The 26,164-nt window shown below is 34.0% G+C and overlaps 1 protein-coding gene across 1 annotated transcript in view; it reads left to right on the top strand.

Moving 5' to 3' along the window:
* The window catches only part of ZNF638 (zinc finger protein 638), a 75,563-nt gene that overhangs the window by 30,103 nt on the left and 19,296 nt on the right, over positions 1–26,164 (top strand). The window contains exons 7-20 of the mRNA XM_021699057.1: positions 726–872; positions 1,745–1,867; positions 7,955–8,013; positions 8,317–8,369; positions 13,455–13,505; positions 15,383–15,454; positions 16,374–16,460; positions 16,731–16,799; positions 17,183–17,223; positions 18,947–19,078; positions 20,904–21,032; positions 22,507–22,548; positions 23,164–23,298; positions 25,064–25,189. Of these exons, the coding sequence (XP_021554732.1) occupies positions 726–872; positions 1,745–1,867; positions 7,955–8,013; positions 8,317–8,369; positions 13,455–13,505; positions 15,383–15,454; positions 16,374–16,460; positions 16,731–16,799; positions 17,183–17,223; positions 18,947–19,078; positions 20,904–21,032; positions 22,507–22,548; positions 23,164–23,298; positions 25,064–25,189 (1,266 nt within the window). The remainder of the gene's footprint in view (positions 1–725; positions 873–1,744; positions 1,868–7,954; positions 8,014–8,316; positions 8,370–13,454; positions 13,506–15,382; positions 15,455–16,373; positions 16,461–16,730; positions 16,800–17,182; positions 17,224–18,946; positions 19,079–20,903; positions 21,033–22,506; positions 22,549–23,163; positions 23,299–25,063; positions 25,190–26,164) is intronic.

Genomic DNA, 26,164 nt, shown 5'->3' with positions numbered 1-26,164 from the left:
TCATTTTGTTTCAAGACTTCTAGATGGTGGCAGTGGAACTTTTTAAGTCAATTTTTAATATAAGTGATAAGTTTGATATTACAGGTTTTATACATATATATGAGTCTTTTAAAAATGTTATACCTATTTAAATATCATTTCAACTATTAAAACACAAAGTGCACAAAGCTATAGTTTTATCTTTATTAGTGATGGGCCATGTAAATTCATGTAGAAAAATATTCTTCAGTACTTTGGACCATTCCATAGGTCTTGTTTGTTACAAAATGCTTCTAAACAGAAAAGAGCATCTATGATTATGTTTACCTGTAAGCTCTGATCACTGTTAGGGTTGAGTGGCAAAATATAAAACATATCTTTTATTACTTTAGCATTTAAAAAATTTTTTTTAATTGGGCGCCTGGGTGGCTCGGTTGGTTGAGCGACTGCCTTCGGCTCAGGTCATGATCCTGGAGTCCCTGGATCGAGTCCTGCATCGGGCTCCCTGCTCGGTGGGGGGTCTTCTTCTCCCTCTGACCCTCCCCCCTCTCATGTGCGCTCTCTCATTTCTCTCTCTCTCAAATAAATAAATAAAATCTTTAAAAAAATTTTTTTTTAGTTATGTTAAAATATTTAGAAAAGTCTGTTTAAAAGACTTAGGTTAATGGTAGAATAAATTACATTGGGAATTATTGTACTTTATGGCTTAATTTTTTTTTTTTTAATTTTCTTTCATTCAAAAATAGCTTCGGAAAGACCAGTCTTCGCATTATGGTTCAGTTCTTCTTATATCTGAATTACCAGAGGATGGCTGTACTGAAGAAGATATTAGAAAAATATTTCAACCATTTGGAAAAGTTAATGATGTCCTCGTTGTTCCTTATAGAAAAGAAGTGAGTCATTCACTCTGTTCTAAAAATACATAAAAAGTTACTATGTTATAAAGTCTGGTTATTACTTTATAAAGATCTTTTAGCAACTTTTACTACATACATAATTGTTAATTGAGAGTTAATGTAAATGCTTGGATTCCAGTGAACAAGGTCCCCAAATACTGTTTTCTATCTTTTAGAATAGGGATTGGCATACTTCTTCTGTAAAGGGCCAGGTAGTAAATATTTTAGGCTTTGTATGCCATAGGATTGCAGCTATTCAATTCTCCCATTGTAGTACAAAGGCAGCCATAAATAATATACAAATGAATGGGTATGGCTGTGTTAAAAAAAAAAACATACGCAAAAACAGGTGGCAGGTTATAGTTTGCTTTTTCATTTCTTTAGCACACTGGTAAGATTATACTAAAAAATGATTTTGTTGTACAGTATTTTTTACATGTGGGTTATAGTCCTATAACTCACACGGTAAAGTTCATCAAAATTAGGAACAACCCTGTACTAAGCAGAACATAAAATTGTGAGACAAATGGGAACATAGTTGGTAGTGTTCTTTATTGCAAGAAGCCTTAAAAATGTCAGACTTAACAGCAGCTAGGCCAGATCTTGCCTTTTCTCCATTTATTCCATGAGCGCGCCATGGACCTGTTTCCCCTCTTATTATCTTGGTAATAAGGTAAAATGTCCATTTCATGTGTGAAAACACCCTAGAAATCAAATGACACTTTAGCAAAACAAAAAGAGATAAAAGCAACCAGGACTTGTAATTTCGTAGTTTTATGTTCAAAAAGTTCTAAAGTACAAAAAGTACTAAGTCATGCAGAGAATTTTGAGTTAGATTTTTGACTAAAAATGTAATACATTTTATTTAGGCTTACTTGGAAATGGAATTTAGAGAGGCAGTTACTGCAGTCATGAAGTACATTGAAACAACACCTCTTCTGATAAAAGGGAAAAGTGTGAAAGTATGTGTTCCAGGAAAGAAAAAATCACAGGTAAACTGGATTTAGATCAAACATGTCTTGTTGTTGATGAAGTTTGACTTTTTAAAGTATAGTACATACAGAAAAATGCATGGAACATAAATTTATGTTCACTCAATAGATTGTGTATGGATTGAAATACATTGAAATTAACAACTTTATATCTACATAAATAGCACTATAAACAGTGTTAAATGACAAGCAATAGACTAGGAGAAAATACTTCACAAAATTAGCAAACATTGGGACGTCTGGGTGGCTCAGTCGTTAAGCGTCTGCCTTTGGCTCAGGTCATGATCCCAGGGTCCTGGGATTGAGCCCCGCATAGGGCTCCCTGCTCGGCGGGAAGCCTGCTTCTCCCTCTCCCACTCCCCCTGCTTGTGTTCCCTCTTTCACTGTCTCTCTCTCTCTGTCAAATAAATAAATAAAATCTTAAAAAAAAAAAAATTAGCAAACATCTCTGAAATCTACCTAGGTCACAAACTAACACTGACAACATCCTGGAAGCCCCTTTCATACTTCTTCCGAATCCTTAAACCCTCCCTTCTGCCCAAAAGTAACCCCTAACTTGATTTCTAATACCATAGTTGAGTTTTGCCTGTCTTGAACTTTAAATAAAGAGAATTACAGAGTGTATATATTCTTTTGGGCCTTTTGCTTCATTAGAAATATTACTGTTTATGAATTTAGTCTTTCTAGATCATTTTTTATGCTTTAGTTTATATATTGATAATGTCTATAGAAGTACTTACAAATATATTCAGTAAGTTTAACTTTGTGTATGAGTGTTCTTTTCATGTAATTATATTTGCTGAAGAATGTCTACTTCAAAGGGGCTTTGTAGTACACATTTTTCTTTTTCTTTTTTTTTTTTTTAAAGATTTCATTTATTTATTTGAGAGAGAGAGAGTGAGAGACAGAGAGCATGAGAGGGGGGAGGGTCAGAGGGAGAAGCAGACTCCCTACCGAGCAGGGAGCCAGATGCGGGACTCGATCCCGGGACTCCAGGATCATGGCCTGAGCCGAAGGCAGTCGCTTAACCAACTGAGCCACCCAGGCGCCCCTGTAGTACACATTTTTCAATCAGCAATTTAATTTGGAGATCTAACCATGTTTGTACATACAGGTTTTCCTCATTCCTCCTAACTTCTGTGTGGTATCACTTTGTATAAATATACCACAGTTATTTTACCAGTTCCTTATGGATTTGATATTTAGGTTATTTCTAATTTTTCACTGTTATAACAGGACTATGTTAACTTCTTGATTATGGCTTTTACAGGCCTTTCTTATGCATTTATGGTACTGTTTTTATAAGGTGATACCTATAGTGGAATTGCTGGGTTATAGGGTATACAGTAATACCAGATCTCATGTTAAGTAGCTATAATAATTTATAGTCTGATAATAATGAGAGTACTAGTGTTTTATTATCCACAACGTCTTAGTATTTGCAGTTTTAAAATCCAGTATGTAAAATAGGTATCGAGCTTCAATTTGCATTTTCCTGATTACTATTAAACTTCAGTATCTTAATATAATAGCTATTACTGTCTTAATGAGTTGTGTATACCTTTTCCCATCTTTCTATTGGATTGTTTGCCTTTTTAAAAAAACTTCATTTGAAGGTGTTCATGTTTTAGATACTAATTTTGTATTACTTATGAGAAGTATTTTCTTCTAGTATGTTGTTTATATGTATATCCATATATAAAGTTTTTAATTTTAGTGTACTCAAGTTGATTTTTTCCTCCTAATGGCTTCTGCTTTTTTTTCCTTTTGTCTTGTTTTAGAAGACCTTCTCTATACCAGTGCCAAAAAGATACGATTCCATTATTATATTGATCTATAAGTTGTGGTTAATGTGTTACTGGGATCAATACTGTTTCCAAAATGGATAACCAACTAGCCCAACACCATTTATACCTAACTGGTTATTCCTCATTGATTTCAAAAGCTATCTTTATGTGTATAAATTACCCTACACACACAGATCTCTATCAGACTATTGTCAGATCAGTCTGTTTATTTCTGTTACAGTACTATGTGATTTCAGTCATTATAACAGTTACTGTAATTTTACGTAATTGCCTGTTTTTCTAGTAGAATCCTTTTTCTTTGTTCTTTATTTAAAATTTATTTTGAAAAAATAAACTATATTTGGGGCACCTGGGTGGCTCAGGTTAAGCGTCCGACTCTCGGTTTCAGCTCAGGTTCTAATCTCAGGGTCCTGAGTTTGAGCCCCACGTTGGGCTCCATGTTCAACATGAAGTCTGCTTGGAATTCTTTTCCCCTCCCTCTCCCTTCCCCTCTGCTCCTCCGCCTACATGCTCCTGTGTGCAAACGCATATATTCTCTCTCTCTCTCAAATAAATAAATAGATAAAAATAAAAAATTTATTTTGGTTAATCTTGAACATTTACTCCTGCTATTGGTTTTAGAATCCATTTAAAAATGTTCTCTGAAAAATCTTACTGGGAGTTTAATATTATATTGAATTTGTATTGATGATTTATAATACTTTTTCTGTTCAGAAACAGGGTTTGTCTCCGTTTATTTAGACTTCATTTAGTGTCTTTTCATAATGTTCTTTTGTAATGTTTCCATAGTGTACGTTTTGGAAGGGATGTTAAGTTTATTTCTTACTTACATATTTATTTGTGTATATTTCATAAATACTACTAAAATTGCTATTCCATAAAGAATCGATATTTTTTATTTCGTTTGTTTTCTGATTAGTTACTACTAGAGTAACGCATGATCCTAGGTTACATCTGCTACATGCCATCTATTTATTTCCATTGTCCTGATTTGAATAATGAATTTTATGGTAACCCTAGTTATTAACAATTTTATCACTCAGGGTTTCTTATATTTTCAACTAACAGAAAACTTCACCAGTGGTTTATGAAAGAAATAGGAAGTTTATTTATCTCATAACAGAAAATCTATAGGTAGGTGGTCCATGGCTGTTGCAGCAGCTCCATAATATCATCAGGAACCCAGACTTTTTTTTTCTGATTCACCACCTTTAGCGTGTACTTTTCACCCTCAGTTGTAAGATGGTTGCTGTACCTTGTGGCATCATTTTTATCTTCCAAGCAGAAAGAAAGGAATAAAGGAATGAAAATCAAAAGCAAAAAAGGGTTTTGATTTTTTAAGAAAATTATTTTTTTATGGAAAAATGAGTTTCTCAGCAACTTTTACCTACATTTGATTTACCAGAACAGTGACACATAACCTCTAGTTGCAGAGGAGGTTAGGGAGAAGCAAGAATTGAATGTATAATTTAAGAACATAAACTTTATCCTGTAGACAGTTAAGTGTTATTCAAGGTTTTGAACAGAACTATGACACAAAATGGATGGATTAGATTGATTTGGGAGTGATCTGCAGAATGAATTAGGCAAATGACTGAAGAAGGCAAAGAAAAGAGTGTTAAAAGGGGAGACGAAAAAACCACTAAGTACATTTAGAAGACTCATCTAGCCAACCAGCTTATTGTAATGATAGTAATGGTTTCAGGTAGATTAGTAAACTTGAGATAGGAAGGAGAAACAGCTTAAACCAGTTACTCGCCGGTGAGACCTGGCTGATCATTAAATTTGTGAACTGGGGAGAAAGTCCGTCTTCTTTAATACTGAAAAGTTTAATCTGGGAAAATAGGTGAATAAGGTTACATTTAGGCTTCAAGAATATTTCAGTAAGATTAAAATAATTCTCTTTGATAACATTTTGATAAGGTTGGTAAGGTAGCAACAGAAGTCCAAGAAGAGCCCAATCATATTTACTATTCTGATTTTCATAGTAAGGAATAGGGGAAGCTGTCAGCACTATAAACTAGAAAACATGCCATCGGGGTCAAAAATACTGATATTCTTCAACTAAATATAGTTTGGATAGGGCTAACTCATGACTCCTCTGTTGTAATCAAGCAGCCTTCCTAGGGACTGACTGGAGGAAACAGCCATGGCTGTTTCAGATTGGAAGTGTATAGATAACCTTCTTAGCTTCTTATTACAGGGGAAGAAATCAAATTTCCTTGCTAGAGCAAGCCAAAAATAGGCTGGGAGCCCAAACTAGGAAGAATGGCAGTGCTATAGCTTTCTTGGCCCAGATCTTAATTTTGGCATGAATAGTCAAACCAAGACAAAAGGTTTCTGCCCACGTTTGATATTTCATGTTAGGACTGCCTTTGACTCTGGCTTTGATTCAAAGAATATTCTCTCCATTTGGCTACTTCTTCAAATCAATAAAGAAATGTTAAAAAAAAAAAGGTGAAAATTGCCCTCATCCCTGTATTTAAACCTGAAGGATTTAGGTGAATGAATCTGCACAACTCTTAACAAACTCAGTTACCTTGTCTTTAATTAGAAGCCAATGTAGACCTCAGTTCTTAATACTGATTCTTAGCCATTTTTGAGCTACCTTCACCACCACCACTACCAAGAATCTGATGAAAGCAAGCTTCCCCCCCCCCCCAGAATTAGACAGTAGTCCATACTCCCAAAATTTTCTTTAATGGAGCAGGAACACTTGATCTACAAAAAAGTATCAGATTTTCCATTGCAACTATGAAATAGTGCTGCAGCTCAACTCTACAAAAACAAAACAAAAACAAAACTTAAAAATTTTAATTTAGTATTTTCGGAAAGATTCATGGCGACATTATATTGAAAACCCAGAGTAGGCAGTCAGCTAAGATCCAAGAAGATTGCATGGAAATGGAAAACAGTGCTGGAAAACAGTTATCAGTGGTTTGAACATTATAGAAAAATCTAAATGAGTAACAAAACCAAAGAGAGAATTCATCAGATGAGAGTTTAATTTCATTTTAATTGAAAAACTTTCTTAAAAATCTGTTATATGTCCGGCATTGTGGTATCTGCAGAAGATAGAGTGATGAACAAGACAGATGTGCTCTCACTCTTGGAACTTACAGTCTATTAGTAATGAAGAGGAAAGACGTGGATATATTTGGGAGACCCAATCTGCATATAACTGAAATTCCAGAAAGAGGACACCACTTTAATACAGTTGAAGATTTTAAATTTTATAGTTATGCAGGGGCAGCCTCTAGTGATTCAGGCAGAAACAGTGTAAATATGAAAAGGAATAGTCTAGTCTTAGATAGCAGAGCAACACATTCTCAAGGTTGAATGGAAGAAAGGTCAATTCTTTGTAATTCATTAATTCTACCTTTTACTATTGATGTACATTTTCTTATCACTGTCTTACAAAAAATATTTCAAATAATACCGTGACATTTCAGTATCTAATTGCTATCACCCTGGTCCAGTCTACCACCGTCTTTTGCTTTGTTACTATAGTAGCATTATGACAATAGAGATTGTCCTCCTCTTCTTGCCTTTTCACTCACCTTGACTCTATTCTCAACATGGAACCAGATATTGCCATTCCTAGACTCAGAACTTTTGATCACACTCAGAGGAAAAGCCAGTACTCAAAATGGCTTATGAGTTTACACCACACATTCCACCCACACTCTACCCCCAAACCACTACATACCTCTTTCTCTCCTTCTCTATTTCCAACCCCAAGCATCATTTATACTTCTAAAACAAGCTAGTAGGCTCAAAAGCCTTTTACAGTTGCTGTTCCTTCTATCTGGAATGCTCTCAACACAGGTAGTGGCTTGCTCTCTTACCTCTTCTAGGTATTTGCTCATATATCACCTTTTCGGTGAGAGTTGTATAACAAACTTATTGGAAGTTGCTCCTCATTCCCCAGCAAGAGCACTTCTGTTTCCTTTCTCTCTTACTTTTTTCCACAGCACTTGTTGCTAACAGACATAATATGTATGTATTTTTAATTTCCTTGTGGTTTTTCTTTCCTTACCCCTTGAAGTTAATCTTGTTCGAGAGTAAGTAGGGACTTTGTTTTATTTACTACTCCTCTCCAGTGCCTAAAATTGTGCTTGACAATTGGTGAATAGTCAGTAAATATATGTTAAATTGATCTGAATTTCATAATAATGTTTTTTGTTGTATTTCTTTATGCTTGTGTGTATTTTCTAAAGTGCCCTTTATAATTGGGGAAGAAACTAAGATTTTTTTTCAAAATCTTTTTCTTTCATAGAACAAAGAGATGAAGAAAAAGACCGCAGATTCAAAGAAAGCATCTGCAGCTACTTTAAAGTAAGTAATTCCATGATTTCATATGCGAGAATGAATGTGCATATGAATTAATTTTAAAATTTTTATACAACTGCATTTTTAATATATTTTATTATCCTGACTCCAGTTTAAATGGGACATTGTTAAGTTAGCTCTGTGCCCAACATGGGGCTTGAACTCATGACCCTGAGATGAGGAGTCGCATACCCTACCTACTGAGCCAGCCAGGTGCCCCTAAACTTTTTTAGATTTAAACTTTGCATCTTTAGAAGCTTTAGAACTTAGAATTTCAATCTTTGCCTAATTTTTTCTTCTTTCAAATAGAAAAGATATAGACGCTTCCAAAGCTGTTGAAACTGTGACTTCAGCTTCTGCCAGTAAGTTGTTACTTTTAATACTCCAAATAAGTATATTTTGTCAGTTTACTAGAAACTTCTTGCAAGATGATGCTAGGAAAACATTATTGTGCTTTAGTAGAGGGGACCCATATTGGCCCCCATATTAAGCTCTAGTGGTTAAGAGTTAATACATGAAGACTCAATGAGATAATGCATAGTTCCATAGGTAATAGCTGTTTAGGTTAATTTTGTAATACCTCCTTCCATCCCCTACCAATAAGACAAAACATATAAGACAAAACGTGTTAAAGTTGCTCTTTAGTCTCCTTTGATTTTGAAAGTTTGCTGAGAGCCAAAAGGTAAACAAGAAAGACCAAACAGAAATCGATGTTATTACACTCATGTGTTAAAGTTGTTTCTTTATACTCAGGAAAACATTGCAGGTCTTTGTTATGAATCTAACTAAGTGAGTTTCTATACAATTTTAATAAACTGAATTTTCTCTTTTACTGCAAAACAAACACTCTTGAGTTTATTAAGAATAAATGGCTTGATAGTGAAGGATGAGAAAGAAAAGCTAAAATAAAGTAGACATAAACTTTATTTATTTATTTATTTTTATTTTTTTTATTTTTTTAAGATTTTATTTATTTATTTGACAGAGACAGTGAGAGAGAGGGAACACAAGCAGGGGGAGTGGGAGAGGGAGAAGCAGGCTCCCCGCTGAGCAGGGACCCCGATGCGGGGCTCGATCCCAGGACCCTGGGATCATGACCTGAGCCGAAGGCAGACGCTTAACAACTGAGCCACCCAGGCGCCCCGACATAAACTATATTTAGAAAGTTAGATTGTTTTGTATGTTCTCTTAGAAAGACAGGTGTATAGTGTGTTCTGGATTTCTATTCAGAAATTCATATATATCTATGTATGTGTGTACATATATATATGGGGAAGGAGGGATAGAGAGATGCAGAAGATCAGTTAGGGAGATGATACAACAAAGGTAACAGATTTGGGGAATCACTTTGTAGAAGTCCTTGAAGCGTTGTGCTGGGAAGTTTTTGAATTTGACTTCATTAATAGCATTTCTCAAAATAGAGTGTGAGAGACTAATTCCTGGAAGATGTTTTGGATCAGATTTGTATTATAGCTTCTTTTTTTTTTTTTTTTTAAAAAAAAAAAAACCTCCACAGAACACATTCTCATTATGAAGTCTTGCAGGAAAGAAACCTATTTAGCTTTGTTTAACCCACTGTTCATGAAGCTTGGCTAAGATTCTTGCCGTTTTTCCTCTGTAAGACCTAGTAATGGTTACAGACTCTGGGAAATTGCCACAGAGAATAAAGAACCACTAGTTGTGTAGGATTCTTATATAGATTGGATAAATGGAGAGATTGAAAAATCCTGTTGAAGCAGCTCATTCTGCCTATGGGTCGTTTCCCCATGCTTTAATAAAACCACCTTTTTGCACCAAAAAAAAAAAAAGAAAGGAAAGAAAAATCCTGTTGAGAAAACACTGTTGGGATTCACTTTAAGGTAATAGGGACCTGATATAAAAAAATGTTAATTAAAATGGTGTGCGATGGTAAAATCTGAATGTTTATTCTGTAAATTTTGTAGTGGATAAAATGAAAATAATTTAAAATTTTCAAGGTTTTAGGCTAGGTAGATTTTACTAGAAGAGTGTGGTGATATTGATTATATATATATGTAACAGGAAAACTTAGATGTAGTGATTTCTTGAGAAAAATCATGAACTCAGATTTCAACATTGATAAATTTCAGCTGTCAAACACTTATCTAGTGGAGATAGCCTTAGGTCAGCCAGTCACAGGGTGTTGAAAGTGGGATACTTGAGAAATTTTTTGTTAAGTGTAAGGTTTAAATTTTGGGAGTGGTCCTAGCATAATAAAAGTAATGATTAGAGGGAGAAGTGCTTCAAACCAAGTACATCCTGCCTTCTAATAGAAATGTAGAAAGACAGGAGCTGGTAAATAGGATTGAGAAAGTGTCAGGTGAAGTAAGGGTGCATGATATCTTTTTTGAGATTAGCAATGTCAGATTGAACAGTGATAGGCTAATTAGGGTAGTTTTTATTTATTTTTTAGAGAGAGAGTGTGCACACGCGTCGGTGCCCACAACTGAGCAAGAACAAGGAGGGGCAGAGGGAGAGGGAGTCTGAAGCATACTCCACACTGAGAGTGCGGAGCCCAATGTGGGGCTGGATCTCAGGATGCTGAGATCATGACTGCGTGGAAACCAAGAGTCAGACACTCAACTGACTGAGGCACTTAGGTTCCCCTAATAAGGTAGTTTTAAAGAGAACTTTGGTTATAAGCACAAATCAACAAGGATGAAGAGAAGTACAGGAAGGAAGCAAAAGTATAATTTGATCAGAAAGAGAACTTGAGAACCGTTACCCATCATTAGTTAAAAAGAAAGAATACTGAGCACCTGCTATATGCTCATAATTGGATGTACTTTTTAAAGTATTAGGATACATCAGTAAACCAGTAGGCAAGATCTCTATTTCCAAGTGGCTTATATACTAACTTCAGGTGACAGATGATATATACTAAATAACGTGTTTTATAAAGTGGAAAGTGTTGTAACAGGGTAAAGGAGATCTAGGGTTAGTTTGGAGTTTGAATTTACTTTAGAATAAGGTAATGATTTGTTAAACAGAAGAGTCTACTAAGGGGCATAATCTATGCCAGAAGACAGAAAACAAGGGAAAGAAACTTAGCATTGGTTACACTAATACTAGGCAATTTATGTTTTCTTCCTTAATCTTTCAAATCATCTTCTCATTTTATAGATGAGAAAACAGATTGAGCGATTAATAACTTACTCAAGGTTAAATGACTTGGGGTAAGAGTAAGGATTCAGATCTAAAACTGTATGATTTCAGAGCTTTTCACTTACATTAAACTACCTCTCTGAGAATGAAAACTTGTTCTTAATCTCCGTTGATTGCTCTTTTATCTTCCCTTAATGGTTTCCCTAAATGTCTGTTCCTCTTATGTCATACTTTTCTTCCTGATTTTATCTTCGTACAGCATTAAGGACCACTGACATCTTGTATACATACACAAACCTCTACCCCCTCAAGTTTACTCCTCTCATTTGTTATCTAACAGTCATCACTCATCATCCAGTGTAGAAATTGTTTGTAATCCTTTCTCTGTCTTTTCTCTTCTGTCCTACTCAGTTCAAACTTAAATAACATCTTCCTCTTTTCATACAATCAGTGGCTGATTCAAACTGGTTCTCTCTCAAATCTGTTTCATTCACTCTATGTCTTTTGCCTTTGCTTCATCACACCTGTAACTGTTTTGATTCATATTTGAATTTTGAGGATAGCCTCCTGACTGGTATTTTTATTCCACTCTCTGCTTCATTATTCATACTGTTGCCCTGAGATCTCTTTAAGGCAGATCTGATCATTCTACTCTTAGTGACTCATAGGAGAAAGTCCAAATTCTTTAGCATTGAATAAATGACCCTTTACCCTTTGTCCCAGATTACTTAATACTTAATAGTGAGACTAGTAGAAGTGTTCCCATTAAGGTTAGGGGCAAAAGAAGGGATACTCATCAGTTCTGTGAATTAACATAAATATTGTCCTAAAACTAATAGCCACTAGCCAGTGCAAGTCAAGAGGCATAAAAATTGGAAAGTATGATTCAACATTATTATTTGCAAATGTGTATGTATGACGGAAAACCCAAGAGAGTCTACTGAAATGCTATTAAATCTAATTAGTCACCTTAATTTTCTAAATTAATATAGGGTTTCAATTGCTTTATTATATAGAAAGAGTAACCACTTAATGAAATCTAATAAAATATTCCATTTAAAATAATAAGGGTAAAAGCTATGAAAAGAATTTTAAAATACTGTAAGGCATAAAGTAGTGCTATGTGGGAAAACTTAGCTCATTCTTTGAAAGCTTCTCACCATTATAATGTGCTTTTTTTTTCTTATATTAAGATAAATGTTAGGAACCCATTAAAACTGCCAGTAAGATTCTTTTTTAATTTGAATATAGTTGGCACTAACAATAAGATTTTTAAACCATATAAGCTGATTATAAAGTTTATACATAAAGAATGAACATAGAATAGACAGGAAAATTCTGCAGAGGAAGAATAATTAGGACAGACTAGCACTAACAGATATTAAAATATGTTACAGAGGTAAAGATTCATTATAGTTTCATGTAGTTGCACAAATAGACAAAAGATCAGTAGGACAGAGAGATTCCAGAGGTAGTTCCCAGGACATACGGAACATCAGTAAATAATTATGGCAGTATTTTAAATTAGCAAGGAAAAGATCAATTATTCATTAAATTGCCTAGTCACTTTGTAAAAGTAAAGGACTTTAATGGCAAAATAAATTACAGATTGTGATATACAAAATGGTAATTAAAAGTATTGAAAGAAAATATGGAGAGTTTTTTTGTTTGGTTTTAATTGCAGAGTGAGGGCATCCTTCCCTATCAGGAAAATACTTGATTGCATAAAAAGTATTTTTACATAAGTATTTTGTGTAACTTTTTAAAAAGTTGTTACCTATGTGATATAGATGAATTTTCTTAATATATAAAGACCTCTTAGTAAGTAAGAAAAACCTCAACAACCCAGAAGATAAATTGGCAAATATTAAGAATAGCAGATCACAGAGAAAGACATAGTGTTGAATTAAACATAAGAAAGATATAGTGTTGAATTAATAAACATGTGAAAATCAACACAACTTTACTCCTAATTAAAGAAATAAAAATCCGTACCGGTGTCCATCTCAGATTGGAGTGATTAATAACTTCTCTTATCTACTATGTGTGGAAATTGGAAGCCCCACTCTCGTGTGCTATTGATGGGAATATCAATTGGTACAGTCTTCATGCAGGACAATTTAATATTGTTAAAATTTAAATCTTTTCCTTCTGTCTCAGCAACTACATGTCTCAGAATTTACCTGTATAGTTTCATAAGCATACAAAGATGAGTATAAGGATGTTTTTTTACAGTGTTTTTCTCAGTCATTGCCAGGTTAGCTCTTCCCTAAATCTAAATGAAAGTATTTGTAATGTGTCATTGATATGTTTTTTCTTATTAGCCAAAACTGGACAAGCCAAGACATCTGGAGCCAAAGTCAATAAGTCTTCAGGTATGTTTTTTGCTAAAATTCTAGATATATTAGTTAATTTTAAATTACTTAAGTATATAACGGTAGTCTTGGATTTCATGTGACAAAGTATATGCTGGGTGTATATTTTTTTAATTTATAGCCATCTAGAAATTCTGAAAAAGGAGACTTAGTAGATAATACTCCTTTGTAGTAATTATCAAAATAAGATAATCCCCTTCTTTCTCTTTTATTGAGGTCTCTCGGTTTACTTTCTTTAATAAAATAGTTCAGATAACAAACAGCAAAATTATATTTTCTTTTCAGTTGTTAATGGACTTTAGTGGGGGTTTTTTTTTTGGTTGTTTTAAGTAGGCTCCACGCCTAGCATGGAGCCCAGTGCCAGGCTTGAACTCCCAACCCTGAGATCAAGACCTGAGCTGAGATCAAGAGTCAAACGCTTAACCAGCTGAGCCACCCAGGCGCCCCTCATGGGTTTAAAGTAATTATTTTTTCTCCTTCCTCTAGCATTATCCTTCCTACTTCTCATTTCTGCTAAATGCTGGTTAGTTTAGGGTCATCTTTTTAAGTGGATAGAGATGAATATATTAAATTATCTTCTCTGTAATGGTAGAAAGGAAGCTTTGCATTGGTAAATACCGTTGTTAGTGGCAGATCCAGAATTTTTATATAGTAGGTTCTTCGAAGCAGTAATCTGAGGGGGTCAGGGGAAGCTAGAAATACTGTTTGGAGGATGCATTTATTTAGTAAACAGTTTGATAGTTTATGGGAATTCTGGTAGAGATTTGGGGGAAATGGGTGTTAAAGCTGCTTAGCCACCCCTTAACTGTGCTGGGAAATTAATTCTCCATATTTTTTCCTTAAGTTCTGGTGCCCAGCTAGAAGTAGTAAAGTGAATTGATTTGTAATAATATACGGATAGTGAAAGAAATACTTAAGAGCCATTTGGGGCTCAGTGTGACTCAAGCAGTGTGTCCAAACTTGGGATTGACAAAGAAATGACTGGTTAGGTGATAACTCTATAAGGATTGGTATTAATCTTTTTGAGCAAAGGTTAGGGTCTATCTTTGGATATAAAGGGTGGATTTGTAAACTGCTTCAGTTGATTTTTGTGCATGTCAGTTTTATTTGTATGATAATTTTTCAAAAGCATAATCATATTCTTACAAGGGTCCTCTTAAGTAATTATAGCAATCGCCACCCTTGTTTACAAATGGGCAAATGTGCACAGAAATTGATTCATGCCCCAAGACTTCACAATTTAATTTGGAATTCAACTTGATCTACTGACTTCTGATTCTGAGCTTTTTCCTCATAATGCAGCCTTGCTAGTTGTTAGTGAGTCCTCATTTTCAGAGCTAAACCTCATGTTGCTCTCTGAATAGAAAGGGATTTTACTCTCTGGTGATCTTTTCAGTAACACTTTGATGATCACAGTCTTTATACGTTATCTTCGAAAATAAAGATGCGTATGTACAAAGAAGGGTCAGAACGATTTTAAATAGTCCTGTTCACATAGAGCCCACTACGAATGAGTCAAAGCAGGCTTTATGTGGCTTAACCATGATGAAGGTGTTCTTGAATGCTTCTCAGTCAGCTGGGAGCCAAGGAAGCTTGGGCTGGGAGACCCTAATTATAACTGTTTATGAAACCATTAAAAGCGTTATGGGACTGTTTTTATATCTTTACAGTTAGTAATTTTGCTTCTTAGTTGATCCACACATTCAGAGGTTTATTTAACTTGCCCGAATGCTATTTTTAAGTACCCCACTGGGGAGGTAAATTCTTAATTTAGTGATTTTTTTTTTTTCCCTGAAGAAATTGTCATCACTGCTAGATTTAGAAACTGACCTGTTGATGCTAGTAATCCAATTTTGACTACAGCTTTTGTGATTTAGGGAAATCAGCGGGTTCTGTAAAATCTGTGGTAACAGTAGCTGCTAAAGGTAATAAAGCTTCAATCAAAACAGGTAAGACTTTCTGGAGAGAGGATTTATTAAGTTTGTTCTTAATCCTGCCTTGAAGAATATAATAAACATAATACCAAAAGCAGGTTTTAAATTCATATAATTTATAGTATCTAATAACATCTTGAAAAGTTTAGTAGATACTTCTTTGATATTTAAAACCTGATACATAATGGGACTTCTATTTTTTGGTACGTTGGTTTTTGACATTGTGTGCCATTGCAGATATATTTTTGCGGATGAAACATTTTTGACAGCTGTATAATTACAGACTGTTCTGCCACTTCCCCCTACAAATCTTTATTTTCCTCATTTTTTAGAGCTGTCACTTCATATTACCTTCCCCAGCTTGTAAATTTTTCAGTTTGTTACTCCAAAAAATATTTTTCTTTCCCTGTTAAAAGAATATATTTCCTCTATAAAGAAAGTAATGTAACATGTTGAAACTAACATGATCCGTTTATTAATATATAGGGTAATTTTAAAGAGCCTTTGTAGAAATTACAAAAAAATTTTTGTGTAATTATGATAATGCTTCTGCCACATGGAAGATAAACCTGTGGCCCATTAATGGCCATCAACAAGAATTGTATCTCATTTTAAATTTGCTTTTTTAAAAAATTTATTTATTTGAGATAGAAAACGCACGAGCAGGAGGCAGAGGGAGAAGCTTAGCAGGGCACCCTGTTTGAGGCTTAATCCCAGGGTCCTGGGATCATGATCTGAGCCAAAGGCAGATACTTAACCCACTGAGCCACCCAGTTGCCCCTTTAAATTTGCTTTTAATCTTATTGGAAATAATAACTGTATGGAAAAAAACTGCCTTTATAATGAAGTTGGACCACATTACTTATATGTATTATTATGAAACATGTTAAATGAACAGATCCTTAGAATAATTGTTCACTTCTACTTTTAAAAGCAAAATCTGGTGGAAAGAGGTCTCTAGAAGTCAAAAAGGCTGGCATTGTCAAAAACAGAGACACCAGTAAACCTGTGGTTGTACCAGGTAAGCTTTAAACGCTTTTTATTCGTTTAAGTGCTTTCTTTAGATCTCCTTGTGTACATTTGAAGTATATTTTGGAATTACTGCTTTAAAATTTTCAAAGGGATTGTTTTGATTTTCAAAGGAAAGTCTGCATTAGCTTTGACTTAAATCAGGTCAGTCTAAAGAGTCTTAAAATGACAAAATAAACTCATTTAAGTTCCTGTTTAGATTCATTAGTTTAATTATATTAGTGTGTTTTTCTAGACTATTAAAGCAGACTATTTCATGCAGAAAACTCTGAAATAAAGACCAGTATGGAAGTCAAAGCCACTGAAAATAGTGCTAAGGAAACTATTTCAGGTAGGTAAAAAAAATTTTATTTTGTTCTTTTATGTTTAAAGATGGAAAATTAAATTTTAAGAAAATAAGATTTTTAATTTTGTGGCATATATACATGTATATTTTTTAAAATCTCAGGCTCATACCTAAGTGAAATTTAAAATAAGATTCAGATCTTCACACTGTCTCTTGATTATTCTGGAATTTTCCTCTTACAAGAAATAAAATGAAACATTATTTAAAAGCCATTGTTACTTCTGTAGCTATGTCCTTCTTAAATTTTCTAGTATTTTGTCAGTTGTGTACATTTTCATGCAGCTGCTATTTAATCTATTGTGGGGAAAGAGGGATGTTGGTAAATAAAAAACACCTGCATGAATTCTTACCTTATTTTGTATCTTAAGTAGCTGCTGTGGAGGCCACAGAAAAAGAACCAGTTAACAAGGTCAGTTTTTATATTTTACTTATTATTTAAAAGCTTAGGAAATTTTGACACAATATATTTTTCTTACTCTAAACCCACTAAAAAACGTACAGGTTTTGGCATGGTGAAAAATCTGTCATTTGTGACTTTTTTTTTTTTAAGTTTTATTGCTTCACCTTAGGTTTTTGTTTTTAAATGGAGAGGTGGGGGAGGGGCTGAGGGAGAGGGAGAAAGAATCTTAAGCGGGCTCCAGGGTGGGTCTCAGGACCCTGAGATCATGGCCTGAGCCTAAATCCATAGTCGGATGCTTAACCAATTGAGCCACCCAGGCACTCTTATCATTTGTGGCTTTTTAGATAGGGTTTGAGTTGCAGTAAGTCATAAAAGTTTTAAGTGCAGATTATCAATAAATTGTACATGTTTTTGAGGTTTACCTTTTACCAAGAAAAAAAAGTTTAGGCCAAAGTGGGTTTTTGAGTAGAAAAACAGGTTGTCAAATTAAAACCAGTAGAATTTTGTGAAATCTGTTTTTCTTTTTTCTTAGAGGCAAATGGAAGATAAGTTAATATTTAGAATACCAGCCAGTTCTCTGTGTTTTTAGAATAGCGAGTAGAGTTTGAAGTTTTATTTGAAGGGCATAAAGTTCACATTACTGTTTTTCTGTGGTTTCATCTGTCATGACTGTATTAATGTCTTGTTAATTTAGATTTTACTGGTTAAGATCTTGAGATCATTCAGATGCTAAACAATAAGTTTATTTTTGACTGGTAGATTGATTCTTCAAGTAGTAACTAAGTAGTATGTCTTAACTATTTTGTTTCAGGAAAAATATTTTAAAGCACAAATAGATTGATCTAAAGCACTTCCAAAGGAACCATTTATGAACACAGTTGATGTGCTAGTTAAAAATCATTCTCAACTGATTTATGAAAATTATAACTTCCTGTCTCCACCCACACTCCCCCCCCTTTTTTTCCAAAAGAAAAGTCACAAGTTGTCCAGTTTACTACAGTACATCTTTGGGGATTTTCTCGAAATTTACTAAAAGGAAAAATTGGCATTGATGAGAGTCCTCTTGAAGAAAGATCTGAAAGAAGAAAAGGCAGAAGTGAAAGTATTTACTTCGTAGTGGGGATTGGGTTATAGGGAAAGGTTTCCAAGGCATCAGGGAAGCTTTTTAATTTTGCCTGTAAGATTATTCAGCAAGATAAAAGGATATGCTCTGATTTGGAGCTTGGGGATGTGAGCCTCACATGGCACAGGAATGGCAGCAGTGCATGAGGGAGTTGTTGTCAGAGATGAACTGGTGTTTTTAAATTTGCACTTCAAAAAAAAAATAAATTTGCATTTTTATTATTTTTACTTTTTTTTAAGATTTTATTTTTTTAAGTAATCTCTATACCCAGTTGTGGGGCTTGAACTTACACCCCAAGATCAACAGTCGCATGCTCCCCTGACTGAGTCAGCCAGGCGCCCCTTAAACTTGTATTTTTAAACGGGTTGAAAAAGAACTAAAAGCCTCGACTAGAGGACAGATGGTATGACTGAAATTATGCTGTGTACTTGAAGAGAGGAAATTCGCATTTTGTTTTGTTTTTGAGGTTCAGACCGGCCTTCTTAATTGATAAGATTTAGTCTTAAATGCAGTTTAAATACTAACATAACATGATCTGCAGCATAAACTTAAGTAAATACAAAAACAGTTAAAGAAATTTGAATGTCAACTCTTAAATTTGTTTTGAAGGAAACAGAGGAAATGTGTGTGGTACTTATTTCTAATTTGCCTAATAAAGGATATTCTATAGAAGAAGTTTACAACCTAGTAAAACCATTTGGTGCTTTAAAGGATATTTTGATTTTATCATCTCATAAAAAGGTAAGCGTTGATAATAGCTGTTCATATTGTCTGAAGCACATTTTGAAAAACGCTAAGTTCACAAAACTTGAAAAGAAAGGGTTTAAAAGCAGCACCTCAAAATAATTAAGCCACTCAAACTAAGGGATTTTTAAAATATAAAACAGATATCCCATATTTTAATGTTATTCTCATCTGACCTAGTTTGAATGATGGGGAGGATGGCTTACTGAATGTGTCAAAATTCTCAAAATTTTAGTCTAAAGAAAATGTTTTATATCTTTAATATGTAATGCAGAGTTTTATAACAACATAAACTTTATTGCACTTTTTTACTAGTATTCCTGCTGTTTTACCAATTAGACTCAAATGGGAAGTAACCATTCTCAAATATGTCATCAGTACTTGGAATAACCTTAGTTTATCTGTGTGTTTTACGTTTTCAGTAATAAGTACATACTGCTTTTGTAATTTTAAAACAAAATGAAATGTATTAATAAAAACACCTTGTGGAAGGTAGCTTATAGGGAGTGAGATTTCAGGAAAGTTTAAATACTGGAAACACCATTCTGGTGGTTAGTAGTAGTGTTCCTACATTAGAAAGGAGTTACTGATCACTAGAGATCTTTGAGAGTAGGATATATATATGTTTACTGGTGGTCAGAACCAGTGTGCTTCAGAAAACAGAGTAGAAGAGAGTGAATACAAGTGAGTTAAATGCAGTTTCACATAATGTTAAAAGTAGATTATTTGAATGGTTGCACGACTTCATAAATTACTAAAAACCAGTGAATTCTACACCTGTACTGGTGAACTTTATGATATGTAAATTATATTTCATTAAAGCTGTTTTTATTTAGAGACAAGAATAAAAGAATAAAAATGAATTTTTTAATAAAAATTTTTTTATGTGACAGTACATTGAAATAGGGGGAAATTATGGGAATTTGGAAATGAATAATTCAGATTCATACTTTACATCATATACCAAAGTATGAGTAGATACATTGAAATCCAAATACAGAAAATGTAGATTATTATCTGCCCAGTTTTTATTAGAGTTGAGTAGAATTATTAACTATTTGGAGATTTAATACTTTTCTAGATATGTGAAAAATACCAGATTCAATCATATAAACATGTATGAATTAAAATTAACATAAAGCAAGATGTAAATTAAAAATATTTGTAAAAAGAAACAAAGATTCATATCCTCATTACACTATAAAATAGTAAAAATTCAATAAACAAATTGGCAAATGACACAGAGATAGTTCCTTTGAAAACAAGAATTACAACTATGAACAAATATATGGAAGATTTCTACCTCACTGACTATCAGACACAGAAGAATGTTCAACTATTCATTTACCCAGTGATGAAAATTAAAACCAAAATGTATGGAACTATAATTTTATAATTAGAAAAACAACAAAATTAAAAATAACTTGGTAATCATTACACATTTCTTTGGTTCTTTCAATTCTCATATTTTATCAGTCATTAAATTTATTTAAATATTTATTAAATATCTGCTGTATGCTAGATACTGCTCTAGGTACTAGGGGTACAATGATGAATAAGATAAATAAGATTTTCCTTAATGTCCTTTACTAGAAAGTCCCTTATTTCTCTCTTTAGTATTGCCTTATGAGTTCATTCATTCATTATTTCTTCCTTATTGTTGTAATACTCTGGGTCTGTTGGCCTCACTTTCTCAGGAATGCATTTTTTTTATCTTAATGTTTACTAAGTTATTCAGTTGACTCTTAAGTATTAAATCTTTTCAAGAAAAAGTAACTTAAAGACATTTATTTTCTTGTTCTTGTGCTTTCTATTTTAAAAGATATTTATGGAAATAAATAGAAAATCTGCAGACTCTATGGTAAAATTTTATACCTGCTTCCCAATATCAATGGATGGAAATCAACTCTCAATAAGTATGGTTCCTGAAAACATGAATATAAAAGACGAGGTAAATAATGCACTTACCGTCATTTTTACTAGAATATAAAATTTTTAGATCGGGTTTATTATAGTTGGTTATGTTTTCTAGCTTGTGTCTTCTTCAGGTTACATGTTTTTTCTGAGTCATTGAGAAAGCTTCTTCCTGTCTCTTCACAGTCTCCCATCCCAGTGTTTGAGAGTTACTTCCATATTGAGGGACTGTAATTCCTCATGTATGTCAGAATGGAAAAAAAGTTGAAAACTACTATCTGTAGACAACTCTGTATTCTTATTTTACTGCCTTTATCTGTCCTCCAAACTGGAATCCCAGATGTTATCTTTAGTTTTTCTCTTATTTTCTCACAACCGGTCCATCACTAGGTCTAAATATTTCTGTAGCTTGTTTCCTCTTTATCCCATCCATCATTGCTTTGTTTCTTGAAAACTCCAACTAAAGTAGTTCTTCATGTCTCCTACCTTTAGTTTTTTCTCCCTTAAAATGTTTCTCCACGAAGCAATGAGACTGATATAAAAATAAGAGAGACACAGTGAGAGAGGGAACACAAGCAGGGGGGAGTGGGAGAGGGAGAAGCAGGCTTCCCACTGAGCAGGGAGCCCAATATGGGGCTCAATCCCAGGACCCTGGGATCATGACCCGAGGGGAAGGCAGACGCTTAACCGACTGAGCCACCCAGGCACCCCTAGACTGATATAAAATTAAATCTGTTCAAAGTCAACTGATTTAGAAACCCTTCACTGTTTTTTTGTGGCATGCAAATATTTATTATCAACTCCTAAGAGGCATGAAGCAGTTTTTAGAATCTCTAGAGGAAGGTGGAAATGCAAGTTACTTGAGAAAGCCTTTCAGAGAGAATCACTCTGATGTAATTGGTAGAATTGTTTTATATGTGTCAGTAGTGTTGAAAAGAAAAAAAAAAAAGTTCAAGAACCAGAGTCTCATAAAATAAAGTTCCTTTGCTATACTGGTAAGCCGTCCATTAGCTAGCCTTTCCCAGCTCTGACATTTTTGTCTCATGCTACTCTTAGCCTTCTTTATAATCAACAGTACTAAATAATTGCACATTTAATACTCTGCACTATTATGTTTTTTTTTTACTAGCCTACATTTCTATTCTTCCTCATCCCCTACTTTGCTTAGTTAACTTTTTATTTTACAATTTGAATTCTCTTATTGTCTGCTAAATTAAATCTCTTATTCCTTGTATATGAATTTGAATGTTCTCCCCTGACGCCACCTTACTAATCTTTAATATAATTAGGGGAATAGGAAGAATTAAAGTGTATTAAGGTGGGACTTGAATGATTTGTTTAGGAAGAAGGAAAGATTTTTAGAAGGAACAAAACTTTTGCTGACTTCTCATTTTATGAAATAGTGCTTAATGTTTATTCACATAGGTTATTTTATTATAAATCCTGACTAAATAAATATGTGAATGAGGAAGACTTATATCTTCCACTTTCCCTCTGTTCTGCCTTTCTAGGAAGCTATATTTACAACCTTGATTAAAGAAAATGACCCAGAGGTAAGTTTTACAGTTAAATGCTTTTGTACACTGGTTTAATTGATGGAAACATTGGTTATTCACCTGTTACAAATAAAAGAAGACCTTACTACTAATTTTAAAATATTGAGGTGATGGTGAAGGCACATGATGTAATGAGCACTGGATGTTATATGCAGCTGTTGAATCACTGAACTCTATCTCTGAAACTACTAATACACTATATGTTAGTTAATTGATTTTAAATTAAAAAAATAAAATATTGAGGTGATGAAAGTGTCAGATGGATCTTCTCTTGGTAAAAATAAGAAATAAAGGGACATGGTAATCCCTATTGTGAAATATTTTCTAGATACTGGAACCATATTAAGTGGCTTAGGTATAAAGTGTTTTGGGTAAATATTATGTTGATAGAAGAAAGATTATACTTCTTGTTTTAGTATATTGCATTGATCACTCAAATCTAAAACTAAGATCTCACTGGCTTCACTCACATAGTCATTTTCTTATTCCTGGGAGAGGATATCATCTGACCTCTGAAAAATTAAATTACTGTTAGTCTGTGTTTTATAGTTTGATATTTCAGCTGTGTTTCTCTTTTTCTGTGCTGTCTCTTAAAAAAAAAAAAACCTCCAGGCAAATATAGATAAAATTTACAATCGATTTGTACATCTTGATAACTTACCAGAAGATGGACTTCAGTGTGTGCTTTGTGTTGGACTTCAGTTTGGAAAAGTGGCTCACCACGTATTCATGAGTAATAAAAACAAGGTAATGAGGTCCCTCCTGTTTTAGCTATATGTTCTGTAGAGAATATATGACTGAACCCTGTACTCTTCAGGTTTGCAACTTTTAATCCATCTTCTGAACTGAAGCACCTATAAACATTATTTCTTAGCCAAACTATGATAGATCAGTATATTTTCTCCTGGGCTATAAGAAGAAGAGATGATGACTTTCTCCTCAGAACTCCTAGTGTTTTTTTGTTTTGTTTAAAGATTTATTTATTTATTTATGTTGAGAGAGAGCAGAAGGAGGGGAAGAGGGAGAGGGAGAATCTCTAGCAGACTCCCCACTGAGTGGGAAGGCTGACATAAGGCTTGATCCCATGACCCTGAAATATGACCTGAGCCTAAGTCAAGAATCAGACACTTAACCAGCTGAGCTACTCAGGTGCCCCAGAACTCCCAAGTTTTAATGGGAAACAAAACTTGCACAAGGGAGAAAGGTAGTATGTGCAAAAGAGCATTATCTTATGGGAAAGTTTAGACTTGAGTTCATCTAGCCTTAACTACCTTTATGACCTTGGCTGAGTTGACTTACACTTTTAGATAGTTCTTATTTGTAAAATGAAAAAAGGTGTTACCAGATATTTTCTAAAGTTTTTTGTTTAGTTATACAGAAAGAAGTATAAAATGATCATCCCTTACTTAGGGGTTTGGTTTCTTAAAAGAAATTGCTAACCTCTTGACATTTGCTATGCCCTCTGTGTTAAATATTTAATTCAGATACTTGTCTAGTAAAATTAGATTGTGAGCAACCATATATTACCTAGAAAGGTAGGATTTCATATCAAAGTTGATAGTGTTTGCTTCAGAAAAAGTACCTGGTTCACCAAAGGTAGATACTAATTTCTTTGACATGCTTCTAACTTGATACATAGAGCATGTTTGATACTTTAGAAGTAGTGTGACATAGGAGGGAAGGGAGATGACATGGTATAAGGAATTTTGAACTTAGATATGTTTAATCTTCTGGTAGGTATTTTTTTAATTTCCTAAAAATTCCTATCATACTTTTCCATTTTGCCCGGACTTTGCAACATTTTAAGGATTGTTTTCTCTTGTTTCCTTTGAAATGAAGATTAACTTTACCTTTGTAATCACATTTGAAGTCTGGAAGAAAAACATATCTATTCTTTAGAAAAATTTAAAAATGTTTTTATTGTACTAAAATATATATAACTAAATTTACCATTTTAACCATGTTTAAGTGTCCATTCAGTGGCATTAAGTATATTCACGTTGTTATACAACCGTCACCACAGACCATCTCCAGAACTTTTTTATCTTCCCAAACTGAAACTCCCTGTCCATTAAACAGTAATTCCTCCGTGCCTCTCTCTTCCTAGCCTCTGACAACCACCATTCTACCACTCTGCTTTCCGCTCTAGGAATTTCACTACTCTAGCTATCTCCTATAAATGGAATCATACAATATTTGATCTTTAGTGACTGGCTTATTGCACTTAGCTTAATGTCTTCCAGCATATATTATAACATATGTCAGAATTACCTTCCTTTTTAAAGCTGAATAGTAATCCATTGTTTATCTCTTCATCTGTTGATACTTAGTTTGCTCCACCCTTTGACTATTGTGAATAACACTGGTATGAACATGGGTGTACAAGTGTCTGTTTGATTTCCTGCTTGCAGTTTTTTGGGGTAATACCGCAAAGTGGGATTCCTGGATCATACGGTAATTCTACTTTAGTTTTTTTATGAACTATTTAATATTTTTTTTATCTTCTCCAAAGGCAATTCTTCAGTTAGATAGTCCTGAATCTGCTCAGTCAATGTATAGCTTTCTGAAACAAAATCCACAGAATATAGGTGACCATGTATTGACCTGCACATTATCTCCGAAAATGGACTCATCAGAGGTAAGATTATTTTCTATCAACTTCTGTGCTTTTAGAAAATGAAGAAAGTGTAAAGGTCATTCTTCCGAAGCTAGAAGATGTACTCTGAAGGAAATTTCAAGAATTATTCTTGGAGAGTAGCCAAACTGGTACTGAGTTTAGATATTCTTTCTTTTAAAAATTTGTGTTGTAATCACTACTTCATTTTTATGCTTTATGGAGCAGTGTAAATTTGTCTAAATTATAATAAGTTGAATAATTTTGAAAAATGTAGCATATTCATTCTGATACCTGTTATGGACATATGTGTAGAATGATTCCATGTATGTAACATGATCATGATTCTCTCCGGAGTGCAGAATCTACTTTGAGTCCATTTTGGCTGCCTCCTGATAGAAGTTTACTTAGTCTTTTCTTTATTATAAACTCTTGTATAAGACATAAGATTTTACACATTATTGGCTTACACAGTAATAATACATGTATGAAAACTATAAGTAATCTGCCTTTGTAAGAATGAAATTCAGACTCAGATATTTTCTTTTTTTTTTAAGATTTTATTTATTCATTTGAGACACAGAGATAGAGAGCATGAGCAGGGGGAGAGGCAGAGGGAGAGGGAGAAGCAGGCTCCCTGCTGAGCCAGGAGCCCGATGTGGGGCTCGATCCCAGGATGCTGGGATCATGACCTGAGCCTTCGGGCCACCAAGGCGCCCCAGATGTTTTCTCTAATAGTTTCATTTTATCTCCATAACAGGAGGTAAATAATGGGGCCTATATTTGGTGTCTGCATGTTTTTTGTTTATTAATATGCTAAAAATCTTGTGCTAGCTCAAGAAAAAAAATTCTAAGTAAATGCATAATGATAGGTACTGTTTTGTTTTTTAAGATTTAGAGAGAGAGAACGGGGGTAGGGGCTGAGGGTGGGGAAGAGAGAAAATCCTCAGGTAGACTCCCTCTTGAGTGCGGAGCCCAACACGGGGCTCTATCTCATGA

This window comes from Neomonachus schauinslandi, chromosome 10 (genome assembly GCF_002201575.2).
Source record: "Neomonachus schauinslandi chromosome 10, ASM220157v2, whole genome shotgun sequence".
NCBI classification, from domain to species: domain Eukaryota; kingdom Metazoa; phylum Chordata; class Mammalia; order Carnivora; family Phocidae; genus Neomonachus; species Neomonachus schauinslandi.
Note: the sequence above shows the minus strand (reverse complement) of the source record. Positions and strands in the feature narration are given on the sequence as shown.